Raw genomic sequence first — 14,252 nt, 5'->3', positions numbered from 1 at the left:
ATTTACATCATAAAGCCTCTAGTTTGGACAAAGCGTTTTTGTTGGAAGCGCTAGCACAAATGACTAGGTGCAAGCCTCAATATAGAAAAGGGCGTTTGGTTGCATATAAATGTGCACATAATTATGAATTTATAAGTAAGCACAAGTATTTTCTCATGACAAGGGCATATAATGTTTTCTCCTGGCACTTTTTCAAAACTTATATTACTAATTTTTTGGGGCATTAACACAAATACCACCCAATTTAAATGTATTTACATATCTAGCACCTACACTTTACTTTTTACAGTTACGCCACCCAAATCTTTCATATCAAATAAAAAAATACCAGTATTTTAACTTTTAAAAAGTGAAATACACCCTTTAAGGTGGCATATATGTAAAAAATTGAAGTTTAGATGTTAGACATGTAAATACATAAGAATTGAGTGGTATGTACGTAAATCTTTCTAATTTTTAAGTAATCAAAACAAACCTCAGGCATGATTGCTACAGTTGCAGTAGAAGTATGCACACGGCCTTGTGTTTCTGTTTGGGGCACACGTTGCACCCGATGAACGCCAGATTCATACTTCAATTTACTATAAACGTGAGTTCCTTTAACTTCCATTACATATGTTTTATACCCACCTTTCTCAGCCTGAAAGTGTGTTTCAGTTAGAACTTAATTCATATTATGATTAAATATGGGCATAATAACCTCAATAGAAGGTACCTCTGAGCAAGAAATAGTCGTGTATTTCCACGAATTGCGCTCCGCATACTTCTGATACAAACGCACCTTTATAAATATTAAAAATTACAGTTCAATCTGCAGTTATCAAGAGAAATCAATACAAAATACAAAAAGCATACCACCCAATTCCTGTGTAATGACATAGCTAACACAAACTTTACTATTTACATTTATATCATCTAAGAGTTTCATATCACATAAAATATATCACTATTTCAACTTTTAAAAAGTGAACTACACCTTTTGATGCATAGGTAAGTGGTTTATATATAGAAATTGAAGTTTAAGTGTTAGACATGTAAATACATAAGAATTGAGTGGTATGTATGTCTAAAAGATAAAACAGTGGAAGATACTCTCAAGAGTTTTCTCTTTTCTTTTTACAAGAAGGGAGATATATATAAATTTCTCATAGACATTACAAAATAGGAATAAAACTAAAATAGGACAGAAAAATAAATAGGGGTTGTAAATCCTTTAGGAAAGCACATGGAGAAATCTAATGATATAGAACCTTGATCCGTATGCCTTAAGTAATTTGTTATGATTGGATAAAAAATTCAAAACTACCCCTCAAACAAGATGGTAGAGATCTACCCTTCCAAATTTGTGATACGCCCGTGCCTACTTCAGCCGACTGCAAGGCCAACCTTGCAATCGAGTCGATCCAATGAAGACCAGTCTAGACCATGCAGGCAGGATTCCCAGAAGGGGCTGAGGGCGATTCCAGAGCTCGGGTGGGGCCCATTTTGTCACTAATCAAGAACAAGAGAGGAATCAAGGGGGTTTTGGGGGGTAAGTTTGAAAAGGATCTTTGGGAGTATTAACTAGTGCTAATGAGCTAGGGTTTGTTTTGATGTTGTGTTTGTTACAGTTATTCTTTTCTCGTAATGTTCCTAGCAACCTCTAAGATTTGTGGAGAGACAACCTACCTCTTGAAAAGTAGATCAATATTGTAACTTATTTGATTTTGTTGGTAAAAGTAAAGTCAGCCCTCAACGAAGTTTCCCCACCTTTCTATTGTAAATTATTCATTTTTTGTTCGTTGTTTTTAGTTATGGATAGTATCAAATAGGTATCAGAGAGATATTGAAAGAATGACAGAAAAGAATATGGATATGTTAGAAGGGGAAGTTGGGCAAATCATATCAGAATTGAAAGAAAGGTTTGTCGTCATAAAGGAGAGGTTTTCTTCCATTGAGAACTGAATGGAGAATCGATTCGAGTGCATGAAAGAAATTTAAGAGATGATGAAGAGGCTCATCGAGATTTCGTCCAAGACCATGTCGACCGCTCAAATTGCAAACCATAACCAAGGGTTAATCAAGAAATCCTCAGCCAAATCGAATGGGAAGGCGATCAAATGAAAGGATATTGAGAAGGAAAGCATCTACCACCAATAGCTTCCCCCTAGGACTCCGAGAAGAGGGAATCCAATGGAGGAGGGTGGGTCGAAGGTTGGAGGAGGGGCGGTGCAATGAGCACGAAGGAGCACAACAAATGAAGAAGAGAAGCGGGAGGGGGTATGGCTATGACCAAAGGAAGGAGTTTTACATATGAGGAAATGTCAGAGGGCGAGGAGGCAATGTGAGAGTAAGGAAACTAAAGATGTCGATCTTCGAAGGGGAAGATGCACATGAGTGGGTGTAGTGGGTGGAGAAATACTTTGCAGTAAAAGAGTTGACGAGGGAGAACAGCTCATGGCGGTAGGATTATATTTGGCTCTATCATGGTTTCAGTGGATGGAGGCAAAGTATCTAATACATTCACGGGAGAGTTTAAAGATTGCTTGTTGGAACTTTCCTAGGTCATTCGTGGAGGCAATTCCATGCTTTGATTCGAGACGGGACGGGACGGTCACGAAATACTGGGAGAGATTCGAGCTCTTGCCAGAGTGGCTAAGGGTTTTTTCTGCAATAGGACTGGATGAGAACTTCTTGATGGGCCTAAAGCCTGACATTTGAGATGCCCTCCAACCTTTGAAACCACGGGAATTGAGAGAGATGACGGAGCTCGCTCAAATGGTGGATGACAAGAAACAGGTAAAGAAGACAAACAAAGGCGGCACCACAGAGGGATTTACAGGAGTGCCTCGATGGCCACAACACTGAGGATCTAGACGGTGTTGTTTCATCAAGAGATGCCAAATGAGAAGAGTGTGGAGATCTGTCCCGGGGGAAATTTCAAGCACATCACTGATGCAGCAGTGCAAGATAAAATGGTGAAAGGATTGTGTTTTTGGTGTGATGAGAAATATGCCCCAGAACACCATTGCAAGGAATGTGCGCTTCAGGTTCTTGTAGTCCATGAGAGGGAGGATCCAAGTAGTGATGAGTCGGAGGAAGCCACAATGGAGGAAGAGGAGCAGTTGCACTTAGATGTCACAGAGGTGTCCCTAAATTCAGTGGTGGAATTTACTCTGAATCACACTAAGAAGGCGAGGGGTCAGTGAATAGTGGGGCCACAAAATTTCATCTTAAATCAGGTCCCGGATCAGCTAGGACTGGAGCTAGTAGACACGGGAAGCTATAGTGTCATGATGGGGATAAGAAAAGTGAAGAAAAATCAAGGAATTTACAGGGGATTAGTTCAGACAGTACATGACCTACAGGTGGTGGAGGACTTCCTTCCATTGGACTTGGGCAATAGATATGTGAATATGGGGATGAAGTGGCCACTAACGCTTGGGGAGATGAAGGTGGACTGAAAATCACTGATGATGGAATTCTAGGTGGGGGGTAGAAAGGTAATGTTGAGAGAAGATGCTAGTTTATGCAAAACCATGATCTCGCTCAAAACCATGGTCAAGTCGATACGGGGAGCAAAGATAGGCTATTTGGTGAAGTTGTAGAGCATTGAAAAGATCTGAGATCTCAAGCCGGTGGACTTTTCCGAGGAGGTCCAACAGCTCCTACAGTAGTTTACTAACATATTTCTGCAGTCGGGCGAGTTACCGCATCTGAGAGACCACGAGCACGCCATTACAATAAAGGATGGTGTCCCCCTATCAGTGACAGACCATACCGACATCCTCAAATTCAAAATAATGAGATAGAGAAGTTCATCTAGGAGATGGTTGAGGTTGTGATTATCACGCTCAATGTGAGCCCTTTGGCTAGCCCAATCTATCCTATTGGTGAAAAAAAAAGATAGTAGTTAGAGGTTTTGTGTGGACTACTGGGCTTTAAACAAAAAGATTACGTTCCTATCCCTGTGATTGATGAGCTGCTATATAAGCTTTATGGGGCCGTCATCTTCACGAAAATCAATCTTAAGTCCGAATACCACCAGATCAAAATGAATCAAGCAGATGTGCACAAGATAGTGTTCATGAAACACGAAGGACATTATGAGTTCTTGGGATGTTGTTTGGCCTCACCAATGCCCCAGCAACATTTCAATCCCTTATAAATAGGGTTTTCAGCCGTACCTCTGGAAATTCCTCCTGTTCTTCTTCGATGACATTATCATCTATAGTTGTATAGACACAACATATAGAACGAAGAACAGTTTTGGAGATGTTGAGAGAGCACCAATTGTACGCCAACTTAAAGAAATGTTCATTTGCACAGTTACAGGTAGAGTGCCTAGGGCACGTGGTGACCTGAACAATAGCAATTGATCGGTTCAAGATCTAAGCTATGGTGGACTGGCCATTAACAATGAGCTTGAAGGAGTAGAGGATTCTTGAGTCTCACCGGATACTACCGAAAATTCGTGAGAGGATACGGCATAATATCAAAGTAAGACAATTACAAGTGGGGGGAAGTGGCAACACGGGTATTTGAACATCTAAAAAGGGACATGACCATCATCCCGATATTAGTATTTCCAGATTTCAGTAAACCCTTTGCAGTGGAAACAGATGTGTTAGGATATGGATTGGGAGCGATGCTCATGCAAGACTAGTAGCCGATTGCCTACTTATGTCAGGTGCTCATAGTTAGGGAGAGGTTCAAGTCAATACACAAGTACGAATTGATGGCTATTGTCTTAGCATTCAAAAGTATTGACCCTACCTGTTGAGGTGATATTTTATAGTTAAGAAAGATTAGAAGAGTTTAAAATATCTTCTGGAGTAGAGGATGGTGACTGAGGAGAGCATCCAAGATAGCTATCCAAGCTACTGAGATATGATTTCGATATTCAATACCAATTGAGATTGAAGAACAAAGCCGCAGATACATTGTCAAGAAAGGTGGATGAACCCTTGCTGGCAGCCTTATCGGTACCCATGGCTCTAAATTGGAATGTCGTAAGACAGAAGACCAACCGCGATGAGGGGCTGAGAAAAATACGAGCAAAGTTACTACAAAATCTAAATAGTCATCCAAGTTATGCATTGTGGGGGCAGTAGCTACTCCACCAGGGGCGGTTCGTGTCACAGAGAGCATCAAAGTAAATCTCCAAACTATTGCAGGTGTTTCACGGTAGTGCAATCGGGGGACATTTAGAGGTACAAAAGACCTACAGTCGTTTATCGACAGATATTTATTAGGTGGGAATGCGCAGAGACGTACAGGTCATAGTAACACGTGATATGTGTCAACGACACAAGTACTTGATCATGGTGCCGAGAGGGTTACTATAGCCTTTAGCCTTACTAGATGATGTTTGGGAAGAAGTGATGATAAATTTTATAAAGTGGTTGCCATGATCAGAAGGGTTTACGGTGATCTTGGTGGTAGTGGAAATTCTGAGCAAGTATGTGCATTTCATTACATTGCAACACCCCTACACTGCGGTCTAAGTTGCTACGGTGTTCATACGAGAGTGGTATGTTTGCACAAAGTGTTATGATCTATTTTATCAGACAGGGACAAGGTGATCCTCGGCCAATTCTAGGAGTTGTTCAGGTTATAAGGAACTGTCTTAAAGATGAGCGCAACATATCATTCCCAGAACGATGGCCGGATGGAGGTGGACAAGAGAAGTGTGGAGACAACCTCCATTGTTTTGTATCGGATATGCCGAAGCTTTAGGTTGAATATTGATATAATACTTCATACCATACTGCGACACATACCACTACTTTCAAGATTGTGTATGGGCGAGATTCACCATACCAGATATATATGAGCATAACACTATACCGATATCCAATGTCAACCAATACTTAGAGGAAAGGGACAGAAAATTGGCAAAGCTCAAGTCAGTTTCCATCTTTCCAACTTGAGGGCAAGGTTCTTCTTTGGGAGGGCAGTGTTGATACGCTCGTGCCTACTTCAGCCGATGGGAGGGCTAACCATGCAATCGAGCCGGTACAACGAGGACTGGTCTGGACCATGCAAGTGGGATTTCCCAAAAATGTCGAGGGTGATTTCCGCGCCTGGTTGGGGCTCACCGCCGCCACTAATCACGTACAAGATGAGGAAAATCAATGGGGTTTAAAGGAGGGGGGATTTGAAAGGGATCATGGGGAGTATTCAATAGTGCTAATGGGCTACAATTTGTTTTTATTTAAGTTTGCTGCAGTTTTTCTTTTCTTGGCTGTTTCTAGTGGAATCTAGGGTTTGTGAAGAGGAGATCTATTTCTCGAACAATAGATAAACATTGTAATTTGTTAGTTTTTATTGGTATTAGTAAAGTCAAACCACGTTGGAATTTCTCCACCTCTCTATTGCAATTTATTCGTTGTTTTTGGTTCCGAATCGTATCAGTTTGCTTATGATATTTTTAAAAATTGACTGCAGAATCCTTTAATGAATATGTCAGCCTGTTGATTTTCTTTGGTATTGTCATGTATCTACATTAGTTATGCCATCAAAGTCCAATTTTTGTTTAGGTTCAATTGGAGTTTTACACAGTCTACATTATTTCATCTTCGTTACTTTCAGTTGGTCCATAATATATTTATGTTGGGAGAGAAACATAAAAGACCCATTGATTTATGGCATCATGGTATTCCAAAACCATGTCATAATCATGGAATCAATGTTGTTCCCAAAATAACAACTTAGGTCTTTGGACTCTAGAGGCAGATCCACAAGGTGTTGAATCTTTTCCTTCCCTCTTAAAAAGGTCTTCACAATTTGGGACTATTTAAAATAATTTTTCTCATTCAAGTGATAAAATGCTGAAAATATATGGAGATCTCCTTTGGTCTGATTTTCGCCATTAATCATAGTTGATTCTCTTAATGGGAAATCAAAGAACCCTGATATAGTAAATATAAAGAGAATTTGGCAGGAGGGATAAGGTTAGAAGTAGTGACCCTAACTTTAAAGAATAATAACAAAATTTGGAATAGAAAATCCTAAACTTGGAGAATAAAAACAAAAGTTGGAAGTGGAAACCCTAACCTTAGAGAATAATAAGAAAAGTTAGAAGTGAAAATCCTAACCTTAGGGAATAAGAACAAAGGCAAGAAGTGAAAATCGTAACCTTAGAGAATAATAACAAAGCCTAAAAGGTATACCCTAAGCTTGCTCTGATATCATGTAGAAAATAAAATAATGCAAATTACTCTCAGAAGTCTTCCCTTTTCTTTGTACAAGAGGGGAGATATAAACACATCTCCCAAAGTCATTACGCAATAAGAATAAAACCAAAATAAGAGAAAAAAAATTGATGGGGGTCGGCGATCCTTGAGAAAAGCACAAGGATTATAATCTAAAGGCCATAGAGAGACAAATCTAACGATATAAACATTTGATCTATGTGCCTTAAGTTCATTGTTATGATTGGAACAAAATGCAATCGTATGTAAATCTTTCAACATGTTAAATATTGGGTTCAAGGAGTTCTTACAAAAAACCAAAAATCTTAAATTTGCAGAGGGGCAATTTATTTTGTTGATTGAATCAGTTAATGAACTCTTAGAATATGAGAGGAAGGAATAAGTGAGATGCATAGAAAATATGGCCCTTGCGGCGACTTTATTGAGAAGAGGAAGCGATATATGACTTCTACCAAAGGATATGATGCACAAGAATCATAGCCATTTGAGTTCAAATTTATGTGGTTCATAGTCACTTATGTAAGTGGTAAAATGTCATCTCATCGCCTACCTATGAAACTTTTTAACATTGCTCCCATGTGTAAAATGCGTGCAACTTCAAACATGCATACAAAATAGTTAAAATTACAATATAATCAAGTTTATTGTTAAATAAAATAACACAAAAGAGTAACATATATAATAGACAATAATATATCTATACATCATAATATATATACAATATAACATATTAAATATAACCAAGGGTAAATTTCATATGGACCCCAAAAATTAAGAGTTTCAAAGAAGTCTGTGTTTTCAAAAACTATAAAGTTGGGTCCCTAAGTCTAAATATGTGCTTCAAATTGGTCTTCCCATGATGGATTCATCAAAAACCATTTAAATCTATTAAATGCCCATCTTATAAGATGAGTTGAAAAACCTAATTTAAGGAAACTAAAAGAGACCATATATAACTCTCCAATCATGTACTTTATATTGCATCTTCTCCAACAAACTCAATATTTTTGCAGTTTGCAATAAAGAGAAAAAAAAGAAGGATGAGTTTCTGAAAGTGGCCAATGTTTCTAATAGATAGGTAGTGCTCCGATATTAGCATTGATCAAGCTCATCAATGCATTTACAAGTATTAAGGGGATCCAATGGCCTTCCATTATGTTTAAACACACTTGTGTATTTATTTCTTCACTATCTTATCTTGTTTATGGATAAGTTTAGGGTTTTCATCACTTTGAATGAGTTGTGATTTGATAAAAGAATAGTGCATATTAAATACTTGAAAAACCAAACACTCAATAGAGTCCAAAGAATGAACACATTAATTCTGCATTAGAAATAAGAAAATAGTTCTCACACAACATCAACTAATAATCTCCCTTGCAATAGCACCAAAGAGTAATTCTCAAGTTTAGAGAGAAAGTGTGGTTCAAAATGCACTAGGATAAAGATTAACATAGAGGTTTGACAAATTCAAGCGAAGAAAGAGAGAAGTTTGTTTTGAGGTGAAAATAATCTATACGCTTTAATGAATTTAATTTCATTCATTTTTATCCTGATATTAAGTTTATAGAAATAAACAAGATAAAATAATCAAATGTAAATTCATAATAGCTCCTAAACCAAAACAAACTTATTTTATTCTTGCAATTAGGAAAAAAAAACTAAATACTAGTGGGTGAGCCAACCACCTATGCTTAAATAGGAAGATCAATTTCAAAATTAACCCTTTCCACATCTTCATATCAAGAATTTTAAATTCTCCATATCTTCTTATCTTTCAATAATTTTTATTACTAATTTTTGTTATTGGCTTCTCCATGCCTATAGAAAAAAATGGTAAAAAAAGGTGATCGAGTTTTAATAATACACTTATGCAAATTATCATATTTTATAAAGTAATAGCTCTCAAATTAGTAATTTTAAATGTCCGAGCAGCCCAAACCAAACAAAAAATTTGCACCCTAGCCCCCCTCGAATGAGAGTTTTATGTTGTGTTCCAAGTTAAATTTGCAAAAGGTAGGTTATATTGAAAACAAGACACTGCCCAGAGATTACACTCACATTTAGCAAAGGACTTTAGGCTTGGGATTTAGGTTTTCCATAGGTGCAAGACCCTATGGTTAATTAACCCTTCCAATAATGAAAAACTTTTGATTAATTTTAATCATAGACATTAAGTATTTGAATTTAACATATAAGAGCAATGAAATTAAGATTTAGATTATGAAATTTATTAACATGAGCTCAAAGCGGATAAGAGAAGATTATGACAAACCATATCAAGATTTCATGATTCTTTCGTATCGGGTTGTCATCGTGATTTATTTAGAGAAAAAATCGAAATGACCAGATCGAAGGATCCTTGTCAGCGGCCATAAGTTATTTTATTTAAGGGAACCATGCAAACATGGGGTGAATGTTTGCCTAAAATGACAAATCTAAGTCAATTTTAACTAACTGAGAATTTAGTGTCCTATTAAGTACAACATATATTTCACGTCTCAAAAGACAACAAATCATTAAGGAACATACATGCTATAACCATAACTGTAATATAGTGGAGACAACATGACAAATGAATTGGGCAGAAGGCTCAAGCAATTCTTCCATGTATGATCTTTACTTTTGCAATGGGTTCAATAAAGTCTGTCTCTTGCACTTGCTTTAGTTTCTCCTCTACTATCTTGTCATTTGGTTAAGAGAGATTCCTCCTTTTGTTCTAGTTGATTTGGTAATTTATTGTAATAGCTATGGTTTTGAAGCCTGCTTCCAAAATAATACCTTGTAGAAAATAGCCTCAGCTCCATCCTAGTTCTTCTAATACTACTACATACTTCATAAAAATGTCTCTCTTTGAAAAGAACCTCAGGGGCAATGGCTTACTCAATTTACATTTCTACTTACATCAATATGTTCCATTTGATCCCCTTATCATCCTCATGTCCAAAAGGATAGAACTGAGATCTTGAGAGTCCTTTAAACCTATACTACCACTCATCCTTGACGAACTATGGACTTTAGCCTCTTTATTCTACCACATCAATGCATATGAGGACATTTTCAATAAAGTAAAAGAACAATCAATATATGATTATATTTATAAATAAAGAATTAATTCTACAGCAATTCTGACTAGTCATAAAATTTCTCCACATCAACATTACAATCATATGAGTAGAATTTAATATTCACATCAAATTTGAATGGAAGTACATTTAGTAATAATTTGGGGATCAACCTCCTCCCTCATGGTCAGATGGCACCTTGTAAGCCGCATCATCCTTTTTTGTGAAAATTATTGCCCACTTGTCATGATGTATGTGAATGGTGGAGGATGAAATATTTATTTATTTTAGATGTTCTCTAGATAGTCATTTGCTATATGAGATTGTTGACTAGGCTTTCTAGCTTATTTATCCTACTTTCAAGCCCTCTTTAGTTTTCCATAGGAATTTCTACTAATGCTTTTTTAGCTAAATGTCTTCAACATGCTCAATTGGCTCTTAGATTGTCACACTTGTTTTCACCTTCTTCCTCACGCCCTACAAAAAAGATCTATGTCCTAATACATCAAATATAATATAGAAGAGAATGATGCATATGATGACTCCTCTAAAACAAGGAAGGGTGGCTTGACTATTATAATTAAAGATTATAAGGATGGTCACAACTCTTAGGATGTTAGGTTTGATCAGTGATCAGAAAGACTTTTTGACACATAAGTAGGTCATGCAATGGGAAACAATGAAACTGATTAAGGTTTATCATTTTTTTAGAAAATTAATTGGTGATAAAAAAGAGGATGTGATATATCAAACGAATTTTGAATGCCATGACCTTACCAATATTTACTTCTTCGCATTGATGATGCCCTTCTTATCTTCTTATTGCCTTTGAACCTCCCTCTTCCTCTTACATTTTAATCTTTTAGTTTTCTTCTTCTTCTAGGATTATCCCTTGAAATGGCTCTCTTAGGATTAATACCCCCTTCTTCCTAAGGTCTCTGGTAAATAGAGAAAGCAAGATGGAGAAAGAGGGATATGATCAATTTAAGGCAAAAGAGAAATATGATAGAAAGAAAAGGAAGAGAGAAATTGGAGGCCTTAATAAGTTCAATTTCAATTGTCCCTAATAAAATATTTAACACAAGCATTTATAGAAATAGTATAACTAAACATTCAGGATTAACAAGTCCAAGCGCTCTCGTTTTACCCTGCTCGCATCTCGACCAGCCAACATTCCAGTTCGCATCTCGGCCTGCCCATGGAGCATTTGCTACATCTTGTTCATGGCTAGCATACATCCCGCTTGTGTGCACCATGTTCACTTTCGTGCTAGGGCTCAGCAACCAACCCCTTGTGTTTCCTACCTACTATATTTTTTGCATGTAGCTTCGTAGGAACTTCCAACTGAGTGCCTACCTCCTTTGGTAGTATTCCAACTTCGGAAGAATGTCCCACTCACTCACTCCTAATCTTATGATTTTTAGGTCTTCTTCATCTTCTTTCTCACCTTTGAAGAACTATTTTTCCGTCATCTTCATCATCATGCTCATTTTATTCCTTAAACTTAGGTCAGTTCAATCCTACTGTTCCAATTTCCAACATGCATCCACCTGCTTTGGCACCGATTATTCAACATGCCCCTCTTCTACCTCACTCTTTGATCGTTCCTAGACCTTTGAATTTACCCTCTATTAGTTTGCTTCCAACCCTACTGTCTGCGCCTTTAATTTTTTGCAAATATTATCAATAGGTTGAATGATAGAATTTGTTCACCTTCATCAAAAAATCATTTTCTCCCATTTTAATCAAAATGCAATTCCATGTCATCATAAGCTTGCTTCAAATACCAGGACAAACCTGTATTTATCCTCATAGATAAGGAGATCCCATACCTTCACTAATTAGGAGATCACTGATTAGGCTAGACCTATTTATTCTCTTATTATAAGTAAATTCTCATTGAATTGCCCAAACACAAAGACTATCTGCAGCTTTTTAATTAATTTGCATTTCTTTGGCGAGTATTTTGTTGGGCTTATTTATCCCCAAAATACCATTAATAAACTATCTTCAAAAGTTGACTATAGCAAGATTTTTTTGGCAGATTTACGGTATCAGTGATTTCCAATGTGCGTGCTAAAAGAATCACCCCATTTTGACTCTTAGAGAAGCCACCAAGTACTCTTGTCTGAATATCATTCTAACGATTTTGATGATAGCAAATCCTCCCTATATTCACTGAGTTCAATAGTTCGAAATCATTAACTAGTTGAATATAGTACTGCTCGTCTCACTAAGCCAACAGTGGCCCATATCCAAGTTGAACAATATGTAGTGCAGTGCAGGGTGTTGGTTAACCAACTATGCTCAAAGAGACAGTTAATATCAAACATATCCCTCAATATCTTCATATTTTAAATTTTAAACTCACTGAACCATATCCTCCCTTTTTAGTATTCCATAGTAATGGATTTTTTTTAATAGGATGCGTTATGCACGTGGGAAAATAGGCAAGAGTATAGGTGGATTTTTATTATTGCTCCCACGCATGTTCTCTTGCCATTTAAAACTAATAGCCTACGAATTAGCGGATTCTAAGTAACCAAAGCCTCATGAATACCTCTTTTTAAATGCTGCTAAATTAGTATTTACATAAACACAAGTAGATACAAGGGGGGTTTATGGGCCGGTGGGGCCGGTGCACAATAACTTCTGCATAAAAAGTACCATGAACCTACAAGATCACCAGCCCATATGCCAGCTTCATCACCGCCAGTACCTGCTCTAACTGTAGGCAATAGAAAAAAATATCCATTATAACAATATATTTTCCAAACCAGAAACAAGTAAGAGAATAGTTGAGGAATATAAAGCCATTATAACAATATATTTTCCAAACCATGACTGAGAAACAAGTAAGAGAATAGTTGAGGAATATAAAGCAAATAAATACCTTCCAGCAAAATATTGCGTGAATCAAGGGGATCACTAGGTAGTACTAATACCTGAAAAACAATTATTCCATGGGCTTAAAATCAGTAACTAGTTGTATTATTGCTGCCAATATCCAGAACAAGTGAAGAAGAAGGCAAAAAAGACATTTAAGTTCTCCTGCAACCTTAAATAAAATCTTAACAAAAAGGAAGATTACATACATGCCACTCACTTCCTATGTGTTTACATATCTAACACCTAGACTTCAATTTTTACTTATATGTCACTCTACCTATCCATGAAAAGGTGTATTTCACTTTTTAAAAGTTAAAATAGTGGTATTTTTTGTCATACGAAAGATTTGGGTGGTATAAATGTAAAAAAGTAAAGTTTACGTGTTAGATATGGGTGGTAGGCATGTAAATGGCCCTAAAAATTGTTAACTAGACTAATAAACTGTGCTACTGAAGGTATAAAGGAAACATTCAAACCCTAATTGGCATCTCATTTGACCACCTACCTTTAAGACCCACTAGTTGGGAGGCGACTATAAGAGAAAAGCTTCAAAAACATTGAGCCTAAATCATCTCGGACATTTATTTAGTTATCTGAATTGAACCAAAATTAAAACTAATATACAGTACAGCCATACAAGAGATAACGGAGTGAGTCATAATTCTAAAGATAAAATGATAATAGTATAAAAGAAGAGAAAAAAAAAAAAGGATAAAAATGAAGAGTTAAAAAACATAAGTATTGAAGCAAAGAATCAGATCGTTGCACATAAATGGAAGAAAGAAAATTGGTTATAGCACTAAACGGAGAAAAAACAAAAAAGGTAAATAAGCACCTGCAAAAAATGAACTATTCAAAACAAAGATGAAGAATTACATGTGAGATGTATACATTCCTGGACCACATGGGCCCAATCATGATTTAGGAAGTAGTGGGTCAGCTGATACATTTGAGATGGAGAAATTATTCTCCCTTAATTATTCATTATTATATTTTATTTCTTTCCTTATTTTCGTGATGATTTGAGTTTCCCTCTAATTAAATTAGGGTTAGTCTAAGTTGAATATAAATTGTTATTTGCGTGTATTAAAAAATAAGAGAA

The 14,252-nt window shown here is 36.5% G+C and overlaps 1 protein-coding gene across 2 annotated transcripts in view; it reads right to left on the bottom strand.

The window, feature by feature from the left end:
• LOC110031188 (peptide chain release factor APG3, chloroplastic) overlaps nt 1-14,252 on the bottom strand; it is a 75,742-nt gene that overhangs the window by 31,783 nt on the left and 29,707 nt on the right. Inside the window, exons 6-9 of one of the 2 annotated variants that reach the window (XM_020734273.1) lie at nt 13,155-13,206; nt 12,940-12,989; nt 716-781; nt 476-640 (exon numbers count right to left, since the gene is read on the bottom strand). In XM_020734273.1, coding sequence (XP_020589932.1) covers nt 476-640; nt 716-781; nt 12,940-12,989; nt 13,155-13,206 — 333 coding nt within the window. The remainder of the gene's footprint in view (nt 1-475; nt 641-715; nt 782-12,939; nt 12,990-13,154; nt 13,207-14,252) is intronic. The other variant, XM_020734274.1, reaches the window with a different exon arrangement.

Source organism: Phalaenopsis equestris, unplaced genomic scaffold (genome assembly GCF_001263595.1).
Source record: "Phalaenopsis equestris unplaced genomic scaffold, ASM126359v1 Scaffold000787, whole genome shotgun sequence".
Taxonomy (NCBI): Eukaryota; Viridiplantae; Streptophyta; class Magnoliopsida; order Asparagales; family Orchidaceae; genus Phalaenopsis; species Phalaenopsis equestris.
Note: the sequence above shows the minus strand (reverse complement) of the source record. Positions and strands in the feature narration are given on the sequence as shown.